The sequence below is a fragment of the Anas acuta genome, chromosome 6 (genome assembly GCF_963932015.1).
Source record: "Anas acuta chromosome 6, bAnaAcu1.1, whole genome shotgun sequence".
NCBI lineage: Eukaryota > Metazoa > Chordata > Aves > Anseriformes > Anatidae > Anas > Anas acuta.
Genome location: NC_088984.1, coordinates 28290919 through 28315622, shown reverse-complemented (window position 1 = coordinate 28315622; position 24704 = coordinate 28290919). Strand labels below are relative to the sequence as shown.

The following is a 24704-nucleotide window of genomic DNA, read 5'->3' as shown; positions in this document are numbered from 1 at the left end:
AACAAAAGGCAAGAGCCAAATTCAAGCCACTGAAAGCATTTATTAGGTACAAAGGACATTTACATGAAACAAGTCAACAAAACTCAGCCCAACAAACCCCAGCAGTAGGAATATCTCAGAGCACGGCTGCTTCAGCTTGAACTTTCTGATTTCCACTGCGAGTAGCAATTGTGCCTTAACACTACATTTAAAAGAAGTAACAAATACTATATGAAAATATAACATTATTTTGGGGAAGTAGCCGACAGATGTGGACCGAATTTCAAATGAAATTAGAAGCAAATCAGACAAATGATCTCACCTGTCCGGTTATAAATCAGTGTTTACAGTGACAGCAGCAGTGATTTGCATTTCACCAGGTGGCAATGAGAAAAATCTGCTGCGGTTGCAATTTAAAAAAAAAAAAAAAAGATTACTGTACTAGAGTATTGCAACCATGAAGTACATCTCCACACTATTTACATGGAATCAATATTAAACTAAAACCAAAAGGTCTTCAATTTTCAAAGCTATAGCTGTATAAAAACTAGAGAATGAAGGGATTCTGAGCTCTTCCAGAAAGGAAAATCGTTCTTCCGTAGCTGTTTAATGAAGAAAATGCCTTGCATTCCAGGCATGACAATTAGTCTGTAGAATAAGCAACTGATTTTAGAATAAGCAACTGATTTATTTTTAATGCTATACATATTCAACATAATAAAACTGGGGCCCAGCAGCACGAAAGTCCTTCTGGATTTGCATAGAGCACTTAAGTAAAAACAAACAAACAAAAAAAAAATCAAAATGTTGTAACTACTTCAGAATGATCACTGATATTCCTAAGCAGATAAAAACCCTTCAAACCAAGGTGCTGCTGCTGCAAGGTAGCTTATGCATCAAGTAAACACAGAGCTGGGACAGCATCCTGTGGACTGTGTCTGTAGAGACCGATTGCTCTGATGCTCTCAGGGGTCCTTGCTACCTTACTGTTTTCTCCTGGTGAGGTTAAATATAACTACATGCTTCCCACAAAACTATTTTCTACTAACTCCTCACAACATTATTCTCATATCCGCATTTCTATAGAAATTGAGATTTGATAACAAACAAAAAATCCTGGTCCTACAGCAGCATTGCTCAGCTTCTTGCAGTGTTATGAAGGCAAGGGAGAGAACAAAAGCTAGGTACAAGGAGAGCATCACTACTCTGCACAAACTGATACAGAACTAATATGGACAACCAACTCATCGTCTCTTTCCTGGCTAATCAACAATTGATGAGAGTTGGTAGAAAGGAACAAAACACCGCTGTGTCAGTTTATGGCTTTCCATGACTAGCATCTGACTTGTCTCCACAGCTTTGAAACAAGTCAGCTTAAAAGGAAGGGATCCCAGACCAGCCAAATCTCCGTTGTGAGCCAAAGGGACACAGTGAATGCCCCTGTACATCCTTTCTATGCAAGGTAGCCATGCAGGAGCGGCCCAGGCCCTGCACCTGCTATGTTCTTCTCCCAGGACACTTGTTTTTTCCTCTAATGTTAGGCAGGAGTTCCTCTGTTGAATCACTCAGCCCTGGATTTCTTTACCGAGTTTCTTGGTCTGCACATGTATCTCATTTCTGCTCAGATATCCACCATGTCCATCAGAGTAGACAGGTGGAGCTCAGAAGCAACCTCACCCTCCCTGTTAGCTCTGAGGAGCCTTTGCAAGTGTTTCAGTCTGTCCGACAGTATGGGGCTTAGGTTGTCCTCCAACAGCTCACATCCTGCTTGACTTCCAGCCTGGACAGAAAGGAGAGAGAGATGAGACTGAGGAAGTTGCATTATCTAGAACCAATGAGGGACTTCTCAGCTTACTGTTCTGCTACTTGAGGATAACCACAGAGGTCAGCCCCCCCCCAGTTCCCAAAGGATGTATGATAAAAATAGCATGTTCTGCTATTTCTGGACCCAGTTTTCCTTTAACTGGGTGAAGCTGACTCACAACAGTGATTCTCTAAGTTCACTTGTGGCATTATACTGTTAGAGCTGCCAGCAGAAGACAGGAGTTCATCACACATGTTAACAGTATTTCAGGTCTACAGAAAATACTCCCCTTCCTGGAATTACCGAAGTAATCCCTCCTTATTTTCAAAGTACAATTTCTCAATTCTTCATTTCCCAAGTGTGTCCAATACCACCCAGTCAGGTTATTCCCACTAATGGTTTACAATTACAGCAGGTTGGATGCCTGCACAGTACTCTTCACAGCTACAGTTAAGTTCTCAGCACATTCTTTCTTACCCCTTGAACAGGCGACATGGAACTCCTGATCAACGGACCACTGATAGCTGGGGTGGAGACCAGGGACTGGGGAAGGTAGAGTGGAAGACCCATGAAGTCTCCAAGTGGCTCAGTGTCCTCAGTTAGACATTGTTGCAACTGTTCTTCAAACCTGCAGAGAAAGATCAGGAGCACCAGTCACACTGCCACCTGGTTTTGCTCTTGTGACCAGGAGGTAAAGTAAGCATTGGGGGTTCAGAGGTGTCTGCAAGAAGGATCTGATGTTAGTAGTCATTTCCAACACTGACTGACATCCCCCACTGCTATTAAAAAACAAACAAACAAAAAAAAAAACAAAACACTGTCGAAAGTGGTGATACAGAAAGGAGCCAAGAAAACTGAGGGCACCCAACTTACAGAGTGCAAAGAAAATAAATCCTTGGGCCAACCTCAAGAACTTAAGTTCTTTAAGTTTGTGACCTGCAATGCTACTGGTGCAAAACTGACATTCCCGAAGTGGACTTGATAGACATTGGTGACACTGCAGGACACAGTCTATTGAACACTACACATCACTACACTGCCCTAGCATTAGTGGCTTGACTGAGGAGTTTCCAATCATTCCTCAAGTCTTCCATTATCTCTGCCTAACGTGGGACAGCTAACGGACTCTTCTCACAGAGGCCACCCCTGCAGCCTCCTGCTACCAAATTCTTGGCACATAAACCCAACACAGACCCCAGAGAGCAGAGCTCAGCACCTGCCCCTCCGCTCCCCTCGTGAGGGAGCTGCAGGCCGCCATGAGGCCTCCCCTCAGCCTGCTCTGCTCGGGGCTGAGCACACCAAGGGACCTCAGCTGCTCCTCATATGTCTTACCCCCTAGAACCATCACCATCTTTGTAGCCCTCCCTTGGACACTCTAATAGTTCTATATCCCATGGTGCCCCAAACCGCACACAGTACTCAGAGGAGGTCATGCCAGCCTAGAGTAGAGACGGACAGTCACCTCAACTGGCTACCAATGCTGTCCTTGGTGCATCCCAGGGTATGGTTGGCCCTTTTGGCTGCCAGGCTGCACTGTTAACTCATATTCACCTTGCTGTCAACCAAAACTCCCAGACCCCTTTCTGCAGGGTTGCTCTGCAGCCTCTCATCCTCCAGTCTCTCCCTGTAGCTAGGGTTGCCCCATCCCAGGTGGAGAATCCAGCACTTGCTCTTGTCAAACTTCATCTTGTCGGTGATTGCCCAGTTCTCTAATTTCTCAAGAGCTTTTTACAAGGCCTCTCTACCCTCAAGTCAACTGCTCCTCCCAATTTAGTATCATCTGCAACCTTACTCAGAAAAACTTCTAGTCCTAAATCCAAGCCATTTATGAAAACATTAAAGAGAAACGGCCCTAAAATGGAGCCCTGGGAATCCACACTAGTGACTGGCCACCAGCCTGACGTAACCCTTTTTACTATAATTCTTTTGGCTTAACTCATCAGCCATTTTCCACACATTGTATTGTGTTTTTATCTAGCTGCATGCTGGACATTTTGTCCAGAAGGGTACTCTGAGATGCATTATCAAAATCCAAAAAAATTATATCAACTAGCTTTCCCTTGGTAAACTACATGGATGCCCTTGTCATAAAAAGCAATTAAGTTTGTTAAGCAGCACCTTCCCCTCAGGAACCCATGTTGGTTGTGACCAATGACCATAATATTGTCGTTCAGGTGTTTTTGTTTGTTTGTTTTTTACTAACTCCCATAATAATTTTCTTCATAATTTTACCAGGTACTGAAGAAAGACTGACAGGCCTGTAACTGTAAGAAGGACAAGAAAGACAACCCTGGTAATTTGGAACTGATAAGCTTGGTGAAGGAAGATGAATCTAGAGATAGTCTAAGAAACAACCTAGTTTCTTAGCACTGTTGGAATTCAGCTTCCCAGTGCATACAGGTTAAAAATTGCTAACAATTGTGGGCTGAAGCTGCAAGGAAAGGATGTTGCTCTGATAACTCACCTTCTGCTTTCCATTTTTTCCTGTTGCAACTGTCTTAACAGACGCTCCGGGAGAAGATCCCGGGCTGAGGTTGTGTCTGTGAGTGGATCTGCACTGGGAATACTCCTTCCTTGACTCAAGAGCATGCTCATGCCAGCGCCATTTTGTTCTGGCATCATGGAGACACTACAGGGTTTCTTAAAAGAGACAGTAGATTTTATCCTTGACCTGAGATGGAGAGGGGAACAAAAACACAACACAGAAATTGGTAAGAGTTTGTTCTTTCACTACCAGCATAGAAATATCTGGGAGTAAAAAGTAAACAGAGATATAGACCCTTGTACTATAGTCTAACAAACCACCACCACCAAGTGGGACTTGAGAAGAGCCAATCTGACTGGGATTCATTTCAAAGAACTGTACCCATCCAATATTTGCTACACAAAAGAGCAACAGACGAGCTTCTGAGACAGGAGACTGACTTTACTCTGAACAGGGCTAGAGAACTGAGGTAGACTCCTGAGAGCTCTCAAATCCATTAATACCACATGGACATTTAGCTTTAAGGCAGCCTCCCCCCTCAACCATGCATTTTCCCTTACATCCTACAAGGAGATGTACAAAAGCACGTTCTAAGAGAATGTCACATACTGGTTCATGACATCACAGTAACAGGATATGACTGTGAGAGAGGCCCTGAGCAACCTCCTCAGAATTCACCGAGCAGCTCTGGTGGCTTCGTGGGCAGCTGAATGCCAACTGGGCAGAGTCAGCAGCCATCTCACCTCTCATTGCCCTGCCGGATCTCCTCCTGCGTGCGCAGTCTGGCTTGTTCCCAAGCATAAGGGATAGCGAAGTTCTGTAAATGCTCCTTGAAGTAGTATACACGAATCTGTCCATCTTCACTTACTGCTTCTGTGAATAAACACAAACCCAGCATTTATTATCAGTACAGATTTTCTCTTCAAAAGGAAAGCTTTAGTATTAAAAAGCCAATATGAGGGAAAATAATGTGTTCCCGTTCAAGCAGTTTTTTGTTGTACTCAGCATGTAAAAATAAGGGTTGTCCTGATCTATTTTACTGCTCAATATACCACATTACTGAGGAAGAGCATAAAATGTTCTTCCATCTTCATTTTAAAAATTCTGGTGCATCTAAGCACAGTGTTCAGCAAGTTCAGTAACCATTTCAAAGGAGACTCTCTATAATTAAGCCTAACAAAGCATGGAAAAAAGTCCACACACTTTTAAATTGAAAGTAAACAGAATTAAAGACAAGCTTCATTAATCCACTGAAGTGTTCGTTAAGAGTGGCAGTCTGCCATCTCAGATGATCTGAGCTGATGTGGCTTGTCAAGTACCAATTCTCAGTCTGTGGGTGAATCTAAATACCCTCTGCTCTCCCTGGGAGAAGACTGAAAGATTGACTGTATTTCTCCACATGGAGAGAAGTGTGCTGAACACAAGCTCAAGTCACCATCAACAATAAGTATACACTGAATAGCAGAAAGACATGCAGTAAGCACACTGTCATTCTGCAACATGAAAAAAAATATCAAGACCAAAGCTCCATCCCTGCTACATTGATGCCCACTCACTCCGATGCATGAATGCACCACTGCCAAGTTATTAAACGTTTATGCAAGAAGTGTCATCCTTGCTGTAGAAGGACATAAGATACCTGGTGCAACAGGCAGTTTTGGTGGTTTCCAATCTCTCAGCTTATGATCAATGCAGACTGCCAGAATAGCATCCCAAGGGATCTCATCAACAGAAGGCCCGTCAGAGCTCCCCAGTGTCCTGTTTTTCCACTTCTGATACGTTTTGCTCAGCAGATTCTCCACTTGGGACTGGATCAGTGGTTGAGTATGTGAAGAATTAGCGATCTGAGATACATACTGAAAAATCATGTGGCAAACAGGACTCCAAGGAGCTACAGGAAACAAACAAAAACCAAGTGGATTGTGAGAATTTGTGACATAGCCAGACCACGCATATATGAAGTCGATAGCTCAACACAGTGTAGACACTTAAGAGAAATGATGCATGCATGTTGCAGCAAAAAGGATGCCACAACATCAAGTACGTACCACCTAACGGAGGCAGATCTAGGTAGGGGATCTGGAAGGACAGCACAGCCTTTTTCAGCCAGGCTAGGTGATCAGGCATGTTCCACTGCAGGTGGGGTAACAACTTGTTACCTCCAGGCTTTGAAAACTCAGTAACAGGCCAAGACAAGTCACAAAGATGCTCTGAGGATGCTGCATCTGAAAGAAACTGCAGCACACTGTTGTACAGCTCTATGATGGCCCCGGGTTCCTGAGATGGCAGGCCAGCTAAACGTCTCTCCTTCCAGTCAAGGTAGAAGCGCTTGCCAAATTCACCATCAATCCCATCCTCAATGTACTCCTGAAGGGTCTGACTGCAGATCTTAAGGGAGTTAGGGCACTGGGAAACCAACCAGCCCACAGCTGCAGCAATCTACGACACACAAAACACGAGCGGTTGGAAACCCAACTTCACAGTGATCAAGACACTAATGATTCAATCCCACAACCTTGTGTTTGATGTAACAGAATTTAAGATTCTATGCAGCAAAATACAAATAGATTATCTCTCAACATTCTCATATGTGCAGTAATTGTTCTCCAGCTAGGTGGTCTCAAATTTAATTCACATGCAGCGGACTCAGGAGCAGACAGGCAGAGGCTGTTCATATAAGGTGCCATTTTGCCATGAAATTCTCTGCACCAGAATGCTGGGGATGTCAAAAACTTATCTGGCGTCAAGAAAAGATTTGGCAGATTCACAAAAATTAGCTCACAGGGACTAAACCCAGAGAAGTCAAGCCTGATCCTGGCAGTCCATAAACCACAGAGATGCCAGCTGCAAGGGTTTGCAGGGGAGCATCACCCTGTGCTTGCCTCGTTCCTTGCACGTTCTTTCCCTAGGGACCTTCCTCAGCCGCTGTGATCAAGGAATACAGTGGCTGGAGCTGCTGTCTTATCAGCCTGACACAGCTCAGCTGTTCTCAAACATTAACCTCACCCACCTCTCCAACCCACCCTGCTATGTCTCTCACACATGACACTTAGTGTAAAATATCCAAGACATTAGTAATTAAGGAAGGTTAATGATAAACCAGTTGAGTATGTTTTCATGTTCCAATCCACTGTTCTTACCCTTTTTGATCCTTGTAAGTCATTGATAGAACCTGATAACTCAACAATGATGTAGTCTGAAATAAGCTGGGCTGAAATCAAGTCCTGAAGCATTAAACCTTAAAAATAAAGAAACAAAAAAGAACAAAAAAAAATCACACATACACAGAGAAAGAACACAATATTTATCTTCTACTCTGACCCAACTGCACGCACTGTATATGTTCCCAGCATGTTTTCCTTCTCCATCCTTCCCCTAGACTCTCAAGATCAAATATTGTGTGCTAAGAACAACTGGAAGCCAAAGAAGAGTTCATCACTTTCCATCATGATCAACTGTTAAAGTCTTTGGATTTCTACCAAAGCTGTGAAAATGCACTGTACTTCACCGTCTCTGTCTGCTAGGCTCTGTATTTGAGATTACACTAGCCACCAAAGTTCTACCTTGGGCATTCACGTTATTTTTATGTCTTAAAGAAAAACAAACAATTATGTACCTTCTTCAACTTCTTTCTCTATGGCCTCTTCTGCAGTGGGGACTACAACCACTAAAGGAACTATTGGGTGGAAAGGTTTGACCTGAAGCAACTGTTTCAGCTGCAGCAAAGCTGAAAGCCAATAAACATCTTCTTCTGCAACATCTTCACTCCTTACTCTAGGGGGCAGGAGAAGAATGAATCCACTGGTTCCAAGTAAGTCTTTTTGCATGTTTGCTGCATCAAGCTCAGAGTCAGAGAGCACACCATGTACCACCTATACAAGAAACAAAGATGACAACAGTAAGATAACTAAGCAAAGCAATTTTCTGAAATTTACTGAAAACTGCAGTTCACTATTATTAGCATTCAACTTTGATATTCATTACCAGGAGCTCTACAAGTCTTCAGGTAATGATTGTAAGAAAGAGATGTCTTCAACAGATGCATGTGAACACAGAAGTGTACTTCAGCACCTGATGTACCTGATTTGGCATTGGAAATTGAGAAGATTGAGGTTCTACTGGTAAACCATATTTAGGCAGGTATTACTTGATTGACTGGAAACAAGGAGAAATACACACTTTTTTCCAGACCTTTTCAACAACCCTATCCCTGCCAGTATTATCTCTGTCTGACAGGACACAGCATGAGAAGCTCCCAAACAATATCCACTGGAAAAGAGCACACCCCCTTTTACAGCCTGTCAGGTATCACAAAATTGCTCTCACTTACCTTAACACACACACGGACGTTAATACTTCTGCTCCCTTGCATGCCAGGAGAATTAAATAATGTCAGTGTTTGAATTCTACCTTCTGTACATGAAGCATTTTTCTTCCAGCTTTTGTCTCCAATAAATTTGGTCTTAAACCAATCCACCAATGCTCTAGCAAACAAGAAAGTGGTTTTGTTTGTTTGTTAAATGGCATTTTGAAGTATTTAGCAACAACACATCTCAGATACCAGAATCTATTACAACCCTCATAACACCTGGATTTTGCTACGCATCTATCAGACGTCCTTAAATTCTCCATAATATTACCTAGCGAAAGGTTTTCTGTTTTCAATATGAGCAAATGCTATTCAATGAACAACAGCAGAAGACAATACAGACCACTGCCAAAATTCTAGCTGTATCTTTCAAGAGCTCTGGAGAAAAAAAATAGAGGTTTTATATGGTAGAGTAAAAGCATACATCAAGGGCTGCATACTACTATTCTTCCATTCCACTGCCATACTTGAGAAAGGAAGTCAGAAAATAATCTCTTCTGCTTACCTGTTGAGATCATCCTCTGCATATTCATCACTTGGCAAAACCAACAGCACTTTCCAAAATATCTGATCTTGTTGAAATGGTATATGTTCAGTGATTAATGAGGTGAGATCCAGGGGAGTCCAAGCTAAATCACTTAAAGAGAGACAGAAGCTGGTTAAAAAAAAAAAAAAAAAAAAAAAAAGACCCCCTAGAGCTACATCCCCCTCCTGGAGAATATTCTTCTTGCCTCAAACAACTTACAATAATGCAACTGGTTACTGTCTAATTCAAAAAGCTCTGAAAGCTCTGAAGTTGTGTTTCATCTTTAGCTTTGTTGCCCATATATTTCACCACACCCCAGATTCCTTCCTTCCCCAGCTCTCCTTCAGGAATTGCAGCTGCCAAGTCTGTTAACTGAGCCTTGCTTTGGGGATTGTGGGACAATACACATATCACTTCACCTCCACACTGCTTAAATACCCATCTCCAGTGAACACACAGGGCACTGGAGTGCATGGCAAGTCATGAAAACCAAGTCTCCTGCTGCACATTTAAAACCAAGGTCAATCCCTTTTGTGCCACAACCCAGACTGATAACTGCTTATATAATCATCTCTCCCTATACCCCTCCTATCCCACCCAGGGGCAAAAGGATCTCTGGCATTTCTCTTATAGTTTTCTTAAAAAGAAAACAAGGATCAAACACTAACTTACCTTAATAATTGCTGGAGGAAGTGATGAACTCTAATGTCATGCACTGTCTTGTTTCTCAGCCAATTCAGCCTGGAAACAAAAGATCCTTTGTTGTGATTTTTTGGGTAACTATAGCTAAAGATACTGCTTTTACAGAACACTAAGACCTGAGAATTACTGCAGATGCTTTAGAAAGATGCAGTTAATAGAAGAATGATTTCTTTGGGTTTTCAGTCTTTCGTGGCATTTGTGCAGAAAGGGTCTTCTGGGAAAGGTATTTAAAAACAAGTTGTATTGCAAAAACATTAACTTTCACAATGGAAGAAGAGAACTTACTTTCCAAAAATCAGACTGCCACCCACTCTCGTAAGTATCCTTACCTCGTGCAAGAGATTCCCAGCTTTCCTCCATTCCCCAGGTTTACAAGTTTCCTGCACAAGTTCTCCATGGCTATGGGCCACTCAGCACTGGGGGACAGAGCTTTCAGTTTATTTTGGGGATCTGTGCAACAGGGAGCAGCTGGAAATGCCCTCATTTGACGTTTCAGCTTTGTTCGAGCTGCCACTGCCTGCCTCCACCTTGAAAAGAGAAAAAATAAGGTCCCATTAATGAACTGCAGTCCATCATGGTGTTCATCTTTGCTCTTCAGACTGGATCAGGCTCTTAAACACCTCACAAGTCCCAGTCTGCGAAGGGGAGAAGGTGAGGTGGCGTGTGTGGCTCAGGTGAGGCTCAGGCTGTTGTGCACACAGCTGCAAACTCACATTTGGGTGAGATCTGCCCACCATACATGTTCATCATCCAAAAGGGTCAGCTTTATTTCTAGCTAGAACAAAGCTGGAATCTCCTATGAAGCTTATTACTGGACTCTGATGAGACATGTTCCACTCCCTACGTAAGGCTGAGCAACATTAGAGGCCGGTAATAAAAACGTAAGCCTACCCTTCTACTGAAGCCAACCAGATCAATCAAAAACTATCTCAAAAAGAACACAGACAGACAGGTGTAGTTTAAACTCTATTAACCACTCCCTGCCAGGACTCCCGAATAAAACAGTTGTATCAGAGGATGGTCACTCACCGTTGCAAATATTTGCAGAAACACTGGAGCTCCTGAAGGGTTTCCTTTGCAATCTGGAAAATCTCATCCTCCAGGAAGTGGTCCATGACATGACCACAGACTTCTTCTGAACAGCGGGCAATACGGGCTTGCCGGTCTCTTTCTAAGGCACATCTAATTCAAAACAAAACAAAATCAAGACCTGTGAGGTCTTGATTCTTGCAAGGTGAACACCAGAGCAAGTAGTAAAACAACTAGCTGTAGCACAAACAAGGGAAAGCACCAGCACAACTAGCAAAGAAGAGGGATTTGCCTTGTACTCTTATGGCCCTTCTAAATAAGGCCTGTAACCAAATTTGAAGTCATTCAAGATTTCACTCTGATCACAGACTTCCAAAGAAAGGTCTGCAGCTGAGCTGTAAGGGAGGCAGAGTAAGAGCAAGCATATAGGGCGGCCTCATCCAAGAGAAAGCCTCTACCACCTCCACCTGGGAGGATTTCTACTGAAATGGCAAACTGGCAACATTCTGCATGGTCAAGTACACTTCCCCTCTCTTTAAAGCAGTTTATGAAGATGAGCTCAGAGAAGGCCAAGCAAGGAGATCAGCACTCCCTTATACTCTTACCCTTTAGAAAGCACCTACAGCAAAAAGTATAGCATATGGGATGTCGTACTTACTTTAACTCATTGGCTGAAGCTTCTTGAACAGTCTCGTTTATTACTTCTTCCATTAACTCCATACCCACCAACTGACTCAACTGCTTTATTAATTGTTCTCTTTCCTGCCTTTGCCTAGAAGGACAGAGAAGACATTTACACAAATAGCAACCAGCAAGCCTGCCACTTTGCTACAGAAACACTACATGCAGACCCATGGTTAACTCACCTAAAATGGAGCTCTCCCTAGCTAGCTTCTCCCTCTAGAAATTAAAAACTGGCTTGCGTGGAGCCAAGTCTCGTTATCATTAATACAGGTAAGATTTGGATTCTTTCTTTCTTAGCTAATAAGCCACAGACAAGTAGCAATCTCAGTAGCATACTCACTGTGTACAGCAGGGCCAGAATGCATCCCCCCCTCTGGAAGCTCAGGGTGAATAAAAATTCCTAAACATTCCAACCCATGATTTTAACAGTAGCTCTGTGAGGCTAACACACACTAACTAGCAGATTACCTCAGAACAGAGAAGGGACAGATTAAGTGACCCCAGGGCAGTTCAATATGAGACAAACTGAGCGGTATTGACAGCTGATAAAGTCACAGCACGAGGACTCACATTGGCACCTGCTGTCCTCACAGAGCCTAAGGATAGATACAGCCCACCCTGCCCCAAGGCAAAAGCAGCAGCTCACCTCTCTTCCTCCACTCTGCGCCTTTCCTCCTTAACACGCTCCCTTTCTGCGCTGAGCGTGCTTCCAACCACTTGCCGGAGGACTTCCTCCATCACTTCAGCCACCAGTTCCTCCACAGTGGTCTCCGAGGTACTGCGTGGAAACAGCAATTCTCTTTTCAATGCCAGGAAGTCACAAGTGGGAACCTCACGGGGAAGGCAGCGCACACCTGTGCTTTTCTCAAGCACACCCTTGCTCTGCTGTGGCGGGCAGATCTCAGCCAGCAGCCAAGTGCCTGCCTCACCTTGCTCATTCCCCACCCCACAGCCGGGCATGGGAGAAAAAGAAGAAAACCAAGAAAACTGGTGGATAAAGACAGCTTAATAAGGAAAAAAAAAAAAAAGAAAATACACTCAAGCACGCAGACAGCCTTGGTGCTGCGCAAGCACTGCTCAGCAGCAGCCAAAACTCTGGCACATTATCAATACTGCTTTCGTCACAAACCCAAAACACAGCGCCATATGGGGTGCTGTGAAAAAAGTTAGGTCCATCCCAGCCAGACAAGAACACCTGTAAATTTAGTATCTACCCTTGGCTAGCAAAAACACTTGCCATGTGCAGATCTCACGTTCTGTTAAGATCAAGATTTCTCACTTTAGGAGAAGATCTAAAATCCACACAAGGACGCTGATTTTAACATTACTAGGAATAATCAACAGGAAAAAAAAAATCCAAAGAAAATAAACCATACCAGAATCTAGCAGCCAGTTTATTCCTTGCTCACAGTCTCTACCACACTTAGCTCACCCCACTTCAAATATTTTTATTATTTTTTACTATTATTATTTCTAGCCAAGAACTGAAGTTGAGCAGTTTACTTAGATGGGTAAAAGCAGTGAACTTGGGCTAGTCCTTGCCAAGAAACACCTCCAGCAAATCATTTTTTTTTAAGCCAAATTCCTTTTTGGCAACTCAGTTCTGGATTAACAAAGTTAATTCTCACATCAGCCTAGTGAATCAGGGGTCATAGGGAGCTACCACCCCTACTGGGACTGAGCAGCACAGACAGAATAGCATGCGTGCACGTGTAAGTGATCCTATTTATTATCAGAAAACATCACCCTACATCTTATTGTCTAAATGCTGGTACGTATTGCTAAAATTGTGAGTAACTTTCCTAAAGCCAAGTCTAGCATGGGCAACCAACCAGCAAGAGCAGGAGGCTGCACCAGAGACATACAGATGCTCCCTCCCACCAGCACATCCAGCAGTCTAACAACTGCCTTGGAGAAGAAACATTTTAAGCAGAGCTTCCCTTCAGTGTACCAAAAAGACCGTCTCCGCTATAGACCTGGCCTTGCTCAGTTTTATGATCTCCACACATGGTGCTGCTAAGGTAAGTTCTAATTTTGTCAACACACTCCAGGAGTACCAGCAATAAATGTTCTTTACCAGATTGCTGCGGTCACGTAGTCAGCTCCTGCTCTGCCAACTTCTCTGCACTCTCCTTTGAGAACATCATGCACAAGCCCGTCCACCACCTCAGCGATGTCCTGCAACACAGCAGGGGAAGCAATTGAAGCAAGCTGGAGCCCTGCTCAGGACAGATGGTGTGCACGCATGAATTGGGAGTAAGGTCCTTCAGCCTTGTTTAAGTGATTATAACTGGCAACTGCATGACTTGTATTTCTACTTACAGACCAAACTAAGTTAATCAAGTACAACAGCCTGGAAATTCAAGGTTGAGTTTAAGAACCTGTTGAGAACCGTACAGTAACACCCCAGAGACAGAAGCAACTTTTTGTGTTATATACAGACAACACAATTTAGGAAATAGGATAAGTGAATTTTGAGAGTAATTCTTATTTTTGTACTTTAGTTTCTTTTAGAGTTGCACTGCTCTACAAGTATTAGCTGACATAATTTCAGGTGACCAGTTCTAGTCTTTACTGAAAGGTAGCCACATCCAGGTAGAATACAGCAGCTCTACTCCACAAAGCAGTGCAACACTCCAGAACAGGTTCAGCATTAGTGCATATCCTAACTTGCATGAGGGAGAAAAAAAGGTGAACACCAAAAATACACAGGGTACAGTTTCAAACTTGCATCTGAAATTACACAATACTTCTTTTCAGAGTAGTTCAAGGAAAGATCTTAAAGTACCCGCCACTCTGAACCAGGCAGAGTCCATTTTTGCCTCTACATGATGTGAAGATTCTGAACAACTAAAATAACCTATCAGTCTCACCTGCTTTACATTATATTTTCAAGATTTTTCCCAAATATTCCATTATGATTTTTGATTTCCTTACTGTGTCTGTGTATACAGGCTGAGGCTTTGAAGAAAGAGGCTCAGGTTGTCCAGCAGACTGGGAAATTGCCTGCGCAGGAGGTAGTATTGGCACAAGAGGACGAGGTAACAGTGAGGGCAGAAGATGAGCTTGAGGCTGGGCTCTTACTGCTGTGACATCTAAATCCACACCTTTGCTTTCCACTCTTACTTCTTTAACAGGTGAGTCAGCAGAGAAAAATAAAAATGGAAACCCATTCAGATACAAATAGAAGCTCAACTATTCTTTGCTGCTTGTTATATTTTAAAGCTAGCTTGTCTGACAAATCTCATCAGGTCATAAAACAAACCCACAACGGCAACCTGCTGCCTTGAAGATATATAATTATATATTGTGGAAACCAATTTCTAGGCATTTTATAAAAATATTTTATATATTTATAAATATATTAATATTTATATTAAATATATAGAGATTATATATAAACATTTACATATTTTATATACTATATTAATATGTATATGTTATATATAATACAGGTAAAAATTTAAATGTTTTATATAAATATTCATAATTACTGCACATTGCCTCCAGTATCAACCATATACATTTCCAATAACAAAACAACTTGTTTTAAGACAACTATGCCTAGCACCTACACACATGCTTCTTGAAAAAACAAAAACTGTCTGTACTTTCAGCAAAGACAAAGCATAAATCCAGACACCTTGAAAGGGAAGATGATTGCAAGCACAGAGGAACAAACAGCATATAAAATCTGGACGCTGAAAGGGGAAGTCAGCTATCTGAAACAGCCAAATACGTAGTTATTTCACCTATACTGGTAAAATTAAGCTTATTGCCATCGGAGTATTTTCTGCATTTATTAATCACCGAGTGTTTTTTGTTTTGTTTTTGTTTTAATTTTTACACACATGTAAGTACATTTAAATCAAAACATTCTTTCATTACACCCAAATTCCCATGCAATTTCAACCCAGATGAGCAAAGAACAACTTCTGCTTTGAACAACAAAACTACCCACAGAACAGACACAGCAGCATGTTCTTGAGCAGTACCTAAAATGCACGGTCAGTCTTACCTGTTGCTTCTACACTGGACTTTTGGCTACTACTAGCTTGATCCACAGAGATGCTTCCACCGGTGTATTTGTTCTGTCCATTAAAGCTAGACACAGGCACGTGGTGAGGCACTGATGGTAATGGCCCGCCATTTACAACTTCCCCAACCGAGACAGTTAGCTTCTGGCTGACAAACAGCGATTTACGGGGCTTGGGTAATCCATCAGGCTCCAAAAAAGCTGAGCGATTCAGCTCTACATAAGCACTGGGGAAAAATAAGAAGCAGGTTACTGGAACTTTGAATATGTATTCCTAAGTATTTTCAACTGTACAGCACAAAAATAAAAATGCACAGGCCTGAAAAAAAAGGCTATGGTAGAAAAACCATTTCTTGAGGGAGAAAGAATTAAAGAACTTTTCATAATTATATCAATACACATAGAAGAGATTATTGAAGTTTGTGCTCATCACTATCCCAGTGCTTAACTTACACAGAGCTCAGCCTCTAGCCTTTGCCTGTTGTTTTCTCCCTCTTTTTCTCATTGCAAACTCCAGGGGTGGCCCATCCACTTAACGCTCTGCTTGACATTGGTCTAACCCCAGTAGGCATCTTCAGACTGATGCTCTTTTCTTTATACTTACCCATCAGATACGCTCAGGCCATAGTAACTTATAAAATCAGTTGCTTCTTCACAATCCTTGAACAGCAGCATGCGGACCAGGTGATCCAATGGAAACACAGTGCATCTTTGGGTGCTTACAGTGTAGGCAATATTGAGAGATTTGAGAGCATCTTTACGAATCTGCGGGGGCGGGAGGGATAAAAGCAGGAGTCACATAAACTGCTAAGTGCACTCTAAAAACAGAAATATTTTTTACAAGAAAGCAGCACTTTGTCATCAAACAGACACATAAGTAACTGTTTAGATTTAGCTTTAAGTGCTGTGCACTTTCTTTCCAGTTTCCACCCCTCCTCAGCACTGCTCATTTTGAGCATATCCCTTTGCAACTCCCGTGCAAGAAAAAAAGCTTGCAAGGGCTTCTGAAAGCACATGTTGATGTTTTGTTTAAAAAAAAGTCTCAGGCCCACTTCTTTGCTCCCCAAATTATTTTCAGGGAAAATATATATTTATACACAGTCATGGAAAAAAATTACTAAGAGCACTCATCTTTAGTACTTGCCTTTTATAACCTAGTAGAAAACTTGATTTTTTAGAAACACTTAAGATTCAAGAACAAAACTATTTTTAATGTTATATATTTACTGAGTTGTTTGCTCTCTGAACTGATTTCCTCCTGAAAAACTGTTTTACAGGTTAAAGCTTTTTTAAAATATCCATCTGCTTTTTCTTACCTGGTTGAAGTAACAGTGTAAGAGACAGGCATTCAGATAAGAAGCTGCCTGCACTAACTTGAAAAACCTCACAAAATTGTTGCTGTTTAATGCAGCAAAAGCTTGAACCGCAAATCTCACTTCAGGGGAGTTTCTAACCTCTGGATGAAACTGTTGCACTTCTCTGTGGAGATAAAGACAGAGACAAACCTGAATCAATACAAACAACTGGATAGCAACCTATAACAAAACGGAATTACAATCAGGAGCTTCAAGTGAGACATGCAACTTTCAAGTGTCAAGACCAAAACCAATGTCTGTGAGTAAATACTGCAGCAAAGTTAACTCATCAAAAATCTTCTAAAGACACTTGCATAATCAGCATGCTATGATTCAGGTATATCATTCCAGCTTCTAGGGAAGAAGGCAATTAGGAGACTGACCAGAAAAGCAAAGTACAACACTGCCCACAACATTTTTTTTTACTTGATTCTACTAGAGATAAAAGCATGAAGATTGTACACCTCTCTAGTAAGAAGGATCTCCTTGATTGAGGAAAGTATTTAATTTTTACACTTGCTGTGCAGAAATTCTGGTGAGGTATTTAAAAATCAGAAGTTTCTTAAGAAAAGACACATTTTAATGACATACTACAAATTAAAGCAACATTACTACAGTACACCATAGTCTTTCTTTGGCAAAAGCAATTGCAGCTAAGGTCTTCACTTGTATCACAGTTTTTTTGGGACTTAATTCTAATTTCTTCCCAGAGACAAGAGAGAAACTAAGTGATATATCTATCATTCCCACCTGAGAATATCACCCTTGTTGAGATTCAGCAAAACATTATAACCTCTGAATTCCGCTTCACTCTTGCAGTAAATTCCCTTGTTAGCCAGGTCATGATACATCTCCTTCAAGCTCTGCAGGCATTTTGTCATATTCTCGTTGTTGATTTTGGCATCAAAGGAGGACATCGGCTCTTCACACAAGTGGTGAGCACAATGGATGTGAAAACGAGCACATTTCTCAATCAGAGATACCATCAGTGGGTTACAGAGATGCTGCTGGGTTATATCCTAATCAGAACAATAAACAAAGCATTTATGTGCACTTTAAACTAAAGCTAAAAAGCACAGTCATCCTGTCCTACTTTTGGAAAATTCTGTGCTTTGCGTCAGTTTTCAATTACTATTGGTTTTTGCTTCATTTTTTACAGCATCGTGATCATTTGCTTTCTATCATCTAACATCTCCATCTACTAGTGCTTACCTTTCTTATTCCTCGAGTTCTGTTCCAAACAAAGTCATACCATTCTCGGTAATTTCCTTCCCCTTGGTCCATAATATTTGTCACTAAATAGTCCATGGTCATGCTCAACACTTCAGAGGGTCTCAATTCATGGGGCAAAGGCTCCTCCTGGTCTGCTGAAGACCTGCTATATTCCTTGATTGCTGCTGCATGATCTACCTGCAAGAGGCAGAGAAAACAAGTGAAAAACAAGTCTTTTTTAAATAAAAAAAGTAAAATAAAAAAATCAGGAGTGTAAGATTTCATCACATTCATGCCTTTACTTTAGCAAGGAGCAGACTATTAGAGGAGTTTTTCCACTGTTCCCACTAGCAACCTATGTAGGTTCTGCTATGATAGCAAGTAAATTTTATTTTATGACAGGAGCTGACTTGGCAGTCCCTCACTCGTCACCTTCAGAACTTGTACGCTGCTAAGCACAACTACAGATCTAAATGCTTTTCTGGAATGAAATAGAAAAGGTTATTAGGTTATTAGAAAAGGTACTTAAATAGCAGACATCCACCATCCCTTTTTTTTACAACAGGCAATTAGAAGCCAGATTAGTGAGTGTCTACAAAATTCCCCACCAGAATTAACCCTGTAATCAACTAGATAACACTAACAGCTTTATATAAGGAGCAAATGAACAGATGTGCTGAGAAAAGCAAACTCTTGCTTACAGAGGATTCATACCTTGTCAGATCCCAAAAGCAACTCAAAGGAACTGAGCTGGTTTCTCGTCTCCCTCATGTAACGCTCCTTTTCAGGACACATGTCGGGACAAGTGCCAATGACAGTTTTTGCTTTGCCAAGATCAGTCCTTTTTATTCGAGCTAAATAAAGTTACAAATTAAAATAGTAACATTATGCATCTCTCTTTTAGATTTCATGATAAGCTATTTTCTTAATGTGCTAATACACCCCAAAGCACAGCATCTGCCTAAGCTGAGGTCCATACGCTGTCAATGGATGGACATCAAGAAGCAGGCTGCCAAGGCAAGGGTTCACTGAAAAGCTGGTATGAAAGGATCTCTAGAGGCTCCCAATCAGACTCCCCCTGGAGCAGGACCCTGGCATGGCTGGAAATACACAAGGATGGTTTTCCCCCATGCTAGGGCTGGTCCCAGGGCTGCACTGCTCATCCGGGAACGCTTCTTGTACTGTCCCACCCAGGTATGGAGAGTTTTTGTTGAAAACATCAGACTCTAAACCTGATAACTCCACGTTTTGTATCCCAGAAGCCCAACTTGTTTGTATCCTAAACTGACACCATCAATTTCACAATTCCATGTCAAGTGACAGAGAAATGTGTTTGCTGATGTTAAAAAATAACACCTTAAATAAAAAAATAGGATCAGCTTTGAAACAGCAAGAATAGGATGAAAGGGTTTACAACCCAGCACTATGAAGCGAGAGGAGATTTCTTAAATTTCATGTTTTTAATAGTTTGCTTTCAGAGAAACACTGTTAGATTTTGGTTAGCTTTCTCTGAAGAACCTGCATTGGTGCACATCGCCCTACACAGCCTCCCCTAGGGCTAAGGAAACCAAGGCCTGCATTTAGCAAGCCAGTCTCACATGATGATGCAGTTACATGGGGTGGCTTAGCTGACCTTGTCCCTGTTGATTTTCCTCCCGTTACTAATAGGGATCATTTTGCCAGGACTCAAAATAGACCCCAAAGTACTCAAAAATTCCTTCAGAGATGAACAGTCTGCTATTCTCTATCCACAAGAAATACACGTGTGCAATAAGAAACAGATTTCTGTTGTATACATTAATTTCCTGTAGAACAACAACCCATTAAAATAGAAGACTATCTTTGCAGACTGTTCCATGTTAGTCTCATTTCAAAGCTATTACCATAACATTACAACAGCTTTGCAGACATCAAGCACTCACTTCCCAGCAGAGAAGCTGGTGATAAACTCATGAGCTTTTGTAATTAATAACAGTACCTTGTCGCATTATTTTGTCCCTTTGGTCCAGAAGACGGTATCTTTCTTCAGATGTCTCAGCCACTAACCCGATCAGGTTACTGAGAGATGATAATGAAGTGGCCTCTGAGTTCTGCCCTTCAGAACTAGAATCAAACAGATCTGCTTCAAACTGCAGCGCCTTCCGAAGACCAGGCTTCTTAGCCGGAGAGCTAAAAATGAGATTTTTTAAATCATTATTACACTATACATGCCCTGACCTTGCCACTACACTCGTCAAGGCACTGACATCTCTGTTTAGAACAGTATTTTAGTATTTACACAGGACAATGTATCAAGTAAACAGAGTATGCATCTATACCCATCACTCCAAGGCCCAGCAGCTGGCATTTCAAACTAGGAATTAGCCTGCTGTTTGCTGTGAAAAAAAGGAAACGCCTTTTATAGCAACAGGGATCATTAAAAGATTTTACTTGGCCTAGATATGAACATATTCAAGGAACAGTCATTCATTCTTTTACAGCACATTAATAATTTTATAGTGGTATGATAATGCATACCAGATAACCACTGTCCAACTAGACACACCATTGAAGTAGCACAGAAAAATCACAGGACTGCAGAATCAGCACCTCAAACAAAGCAAAGACCTCCTGTAAAAAGTCTGTTCTTTTGAACTGCAAAAAGATTATGCCTCAAACTCAAAAGCTATTACAAAAAGGCAACTCATTACACAGAAATATTTGTGCACAAACAAAACTATTCACCTCAGAAACCAATTTAATTGAGACCACTCAACACGGTCATCACCCCTTGGTCATACTTGGGCTCTGCACTGTTTCACTATTTTCTTATGCCTTGCTGTTGCAGCTGTTGCTCATGTTGTAACAAACAAAGTATTGAAGTGAAATATGCAGGCAGAAGTAAAAGGCCTGAAGAAGAGACCTACCTTTTACCAGGCATGACAGCACTGGCAGAGGATCTTATTAAAGGTTTCCTAAGTGGGGAATGCTGGTAGTTTTGCTCTTCACTGTTTTGCCTTCCTTCATCTTCACCTGCTTTCTTCTCCTTGGATGAGAATTCTCTTTTTGCAGGACCTGAAGTAACATATAAACATGAAGGCAGGTACTTGGCAAATAATTTTATCAACAGCTTTTTTTCCCTCCTTGGTTGTGATCAGTAGTTGATTTTGTTTTCAGATAATATTTTTAGTCTCAGCTTCATGCAGGCACACAATGCTTGCAAGAAACTTGCACTAGAAGCTGTACCAAGTCTACCACTCACTAGTCAGCTTCAGTGTTCTATAAGGAAAAAGCATTATTAAATCACTGCTCAGCAGTAACTGTAGTTACTCAGCAGACCATCAGTAAATGAAGTCTGGTCATAGTCTGAATTTGATTTCTTTTAGATTTGGGGTATAATCCACAAGTCACAGCTCTTTACTAGGTAATTCAATCCATTTCACCAACGTAAACCACAGTTGTCTGAGCATTTTTAGTGCTCATGAAGCATTTTAGTAATTATTTTCACATATCCAAGCTAAGACTAGGGCTGGCACGGCTTCCCAAGTACCTAGTCTACACCTTGCAGAAACAGAGAACATCCTCTCCCACGAAGAAATTTTCAGCCATTTAGATTTCTTAAATTTTCTCAGACTAGCTATTTCAGAATATTTTCATTTACATTTCTGTAGACTTTAATGCCACAATAACACGACAGAGGCATCCTTATAGATGCTGGTTCCAGACGTTTATTCTCAGACAGCTCTACAGCCGTTCATTTTCTACAAAGGCAAGTTTCTGGGTTGGTCAAAGCTGTGGCAAACCATTCACTTGCTGACAGCTGAAACATATCCCCAGGGCACAATCTGAGAACTACACAGGCAGCGTTCATAAAATTAAAGAAAGGGAAGCAAGCATCTGGCAATTCAGACATTCACCTAGGGGGGCAAATAGCCAGCATTCACATGTCATTTCATCCTATTCACAAGCAAGGACTGGAATTCACGTTTCCCATTTACAACTCAGTTCTCTGTAAGCCAGCCATGCACACTGTTCCTTCCTTGTGGTTTAAGCAATATACAGTTGTTTATACACAGAAAAGCAGTCCCAGCAAGACAGACACTCAGTCCTGAGTACTTGGTAACTCTGTTCTCAGGACACTTCTGAAAGCTGCAAGCCCACATCTCAGTCCGCTCTGGGCAGAGGCGCATTAGAAACTGCACTTTCTTACACCTCTGAAGAACTCCCTACTTCTACACCCTATTTCTATTTCCAACTATGACTTGCAGTTGCTTACTTAAAGCTTCCTCAATACTAGAAGACAATCCTACAGATGCTGGATATTCGTGCAGCTCAAAAAGCAACTGAGTAACTTTATATGAGAAAAACTCTTTGTGGGCTAAGATTGGCTCCCAGGAATGGTGGGAGACAGGAGAAGGCTATCTCAGCTGTCCAACGGTCGAGAAGTTATTCTGGAAGCAATTCCATCCTTTTAACTGTTGTCGCTCTCTCCCCTACACATGCACTAATTGCCATTGCCAGAAACAGAACTAGCCAGGATGTCAAACAGAACACAGGACAACTATTTTTATGCTTCTCTAACAACTTGCAACACTCACAGAAGCTCTGGGCACCCAACAGTTTGCTAGAAGCCAGAGAGAACTGTCATATTTTTGGACCTCTAGCACTCCAACTCTGGAGATCACCTTTGTAGAGTCCTCAGTACATTAGAAAACAAGAACAGAGCAGATGCCACCATTTACTATGTATCATCCAATTATCATATCTAGAAACAAGAGACTTACTTGTTTTCTTCTTTTGCCAGAATGTTACTATGTCTTTGTGCAACTCTTTTGCCTTTTTTTTGGCAAGGGCAGCAGAGGCCTGGAAGAAAACAGTGAGAAAGCCTATTAGCAGGACACCACCAAAAACTGCAGTGCAACTTCTGCCAGAAAAAAAAAAAATATTATGAACTCCCACAACAGTCTGGGTTCCGCATTTTAACCTGTTGCCTAAGACCTACGAGCAACTAGCAGGACTGAGCAGGCTTCCACAAAGAGAATTAACTGCTTTTGTAAGAGAAAGCAGAGAGCACGGCGAGACTGAGGATGCCAACAAAAGGGCAGCATTTCCAAAGAGCGGGGCGCTCTGCTGAGATCACTGTGCCCTTGGTGCTGCCAAGGACCCAGCAGCGTAGCTTTAGGTTGGTGTGGCATGGGAATACAGGTTGTAAATAGCGAAGATCTACTTGGTGTCTGTTCTGTGATACCCGTGATGCAACAAATCCTCGGTGTTAACTTCCAAATGAAGGACGTGGAGCCTGATAAAACTGGGGTCTGATATAAAGGGCACCCCAGAGCTCTGATTTCCAGCTGCTCCCTGGCAGTACTCACATGATCGAAGAAGTGCAGGATGGCCATCTTCTTATTGCGCCGGGTCATGACCCGCCGCACCTTCACGAACTGCCCGAAGTGCTTCTCCAGCACCGTCCTGTCGTTGAGGTAGTCGGGGATGTTTTTGCACTGGATGGCCGTGAGCTCTCCGGGTGCCAGGCCCCCCATGCTATCCGTGCTCTCGCTGCTCCTCACCCTGCGCCCTGCGCTGCCCGGAGGGACATCTGTAAAGACAGCGGGTGCCACACGGAGGTCAGGATGCTCTGGGGAAGGGGCTTCAGCCGCCTCCCAGCCCTGCCCTCCCCTTACCTGCCCGAGCCGGCTCCCTGCCCTCCACCAGCACCACCGGCTCCTCGGCGGGGCCCCCCCGCTCGGGCTCGGCGGCGTCCCCGCGGTCTCGGTGCCCCCGGCCCTGGCTGCGCAGCACCTCCTGCAGCGTGCGGCCGAACAGGGCCCCTCCGCGGGGCCGGCTGAGCAGCACCGCCCGCTTCTCCGGCGGGGCCGCCGCCGCCCGCCCGCTGCCCCCCGCCCCGGCCGTGGTGGCGGCCGCCGCCCGTCGCGGGGAGCGCTCCCGCTCCTCCTTCCTCTTCAGCCCCTTGGGCGCCGCCTCGCCCGCCTCCTCCGGCCGCCCGAGAGCAGCGGCGGCGGGGCGAGAGAAGGAGAAGCCGCCGCTGCCTCCACCCGCAGCCGGCTCCGGGGCCGGAGGCTCGGGGCTGAAGCCGAAGGGCGGCGAGAAGGTGAAGGCGGCGGGGGCGGCCGGGCCCTTCTCGGCTTCGGCGCCCGGCAGCGGCTTGAAGGAGGAGGAGGAGGAAGAGGAGGAGGAGGAGGCGTCGGGGGTCTTGAAGCGGAACTCGGGCGCTGAGAAGGCTCCGGCTCCAGCTCCAGCTCCGCTCGCCTCGAAGCCGCCGAGGTTGGTGGGCGGCTTGAAGCTGAAGCTGCTCCCCGCCGGGAAGGCCGGCGGCTGGCCCAGCCCGAAGGGCTGCCCGAAGGCGGCGGGCGCGGGGCCGAAGGAGAGCCCGGTGCTGCTCCCACCCCCACCACCACCACCGCCACCCCCCGGCCCGAACACGGCGGGCTGCCCGAAGCGCAGCGGGAAGGCGGGCGGGCCGCGGAACGGCGGCCCCGCGCTCATGGCGGCCGCTGCCGGGCTGCGGGGCGGCGAGGCGGGGCCG

General features: G+C 43.4%; 1 protein-coding gene across 1 annotated transcript; it reads right to left on the bottom strand.

Annotated features, from left to right (window-relative positions):
* Positions 1–20: 20 nt before the first annotated feature.
* Positions 21–24664, bottom strand: MCM3AP (minichromosome maintenance complex component 3 associated protein). Its single transcript, XM_068686072.1, has 28 exons — positions 23842–24664; positions 23533–23756; positions 22945–23023; positions 21088–21235; positions 20160–20350; positions 18896–19035; positions 18182–18379; positions 17720–17988; positions 16931–17093; positions 16219–16379; positions 15597–15841; positions 14516–14706; positions 13656–13756; positions 12225–12356; positions 11553–11666; positions 10895–11047; positions 10195–10392; positions 9836–9904; positions 9143–9274; positions 8599–8752; positions 7885–8140; positions 7409–7506; positions 6317–6707; positions 5908–6159; positions 5012–5141; positions 4248–4454; positions 2261–2411; positions 21–1759 (listed from the first exon to the last, which is right to left on the bottom strand). The coding sequence occupies exons 1-28, from the start codon at positions 24662–24664 to the stop codon at positions 1601–1603; spliced, it is 5529 nt and encodes a 1842-aa protein (XP_068542173.1). The 3' UTR covers positions 21–1600.
* Positions 24665–24704: the final 40 nt, after the last annotated feature.

Bases quoted from the DNA above. Each gene is read 5' to 3' on its own strand.
- MCM3AP (XM_068686072.1), bottom strand. From the start codon at position 24,664: ATGAGCGCGGGGCCGCCGTTCCGCGGCCCGCCCGCCTTCCCGCTGCGC. The intron at 19,036-20,159 runs GTACTGTTATTA...AACTTTATTTAG, and splicing joins GGACAAAATAATGCGACAAG to CTCGAATAAAAAGGACTGAT. The intron at 6,708-7,408 runs GTAAGAACAGTG...TGTGTGTCGTAG, and splicing joins ACTTACAAGGATCAAAAAGG to ATTGCTGCAGCTGTGGGCTG.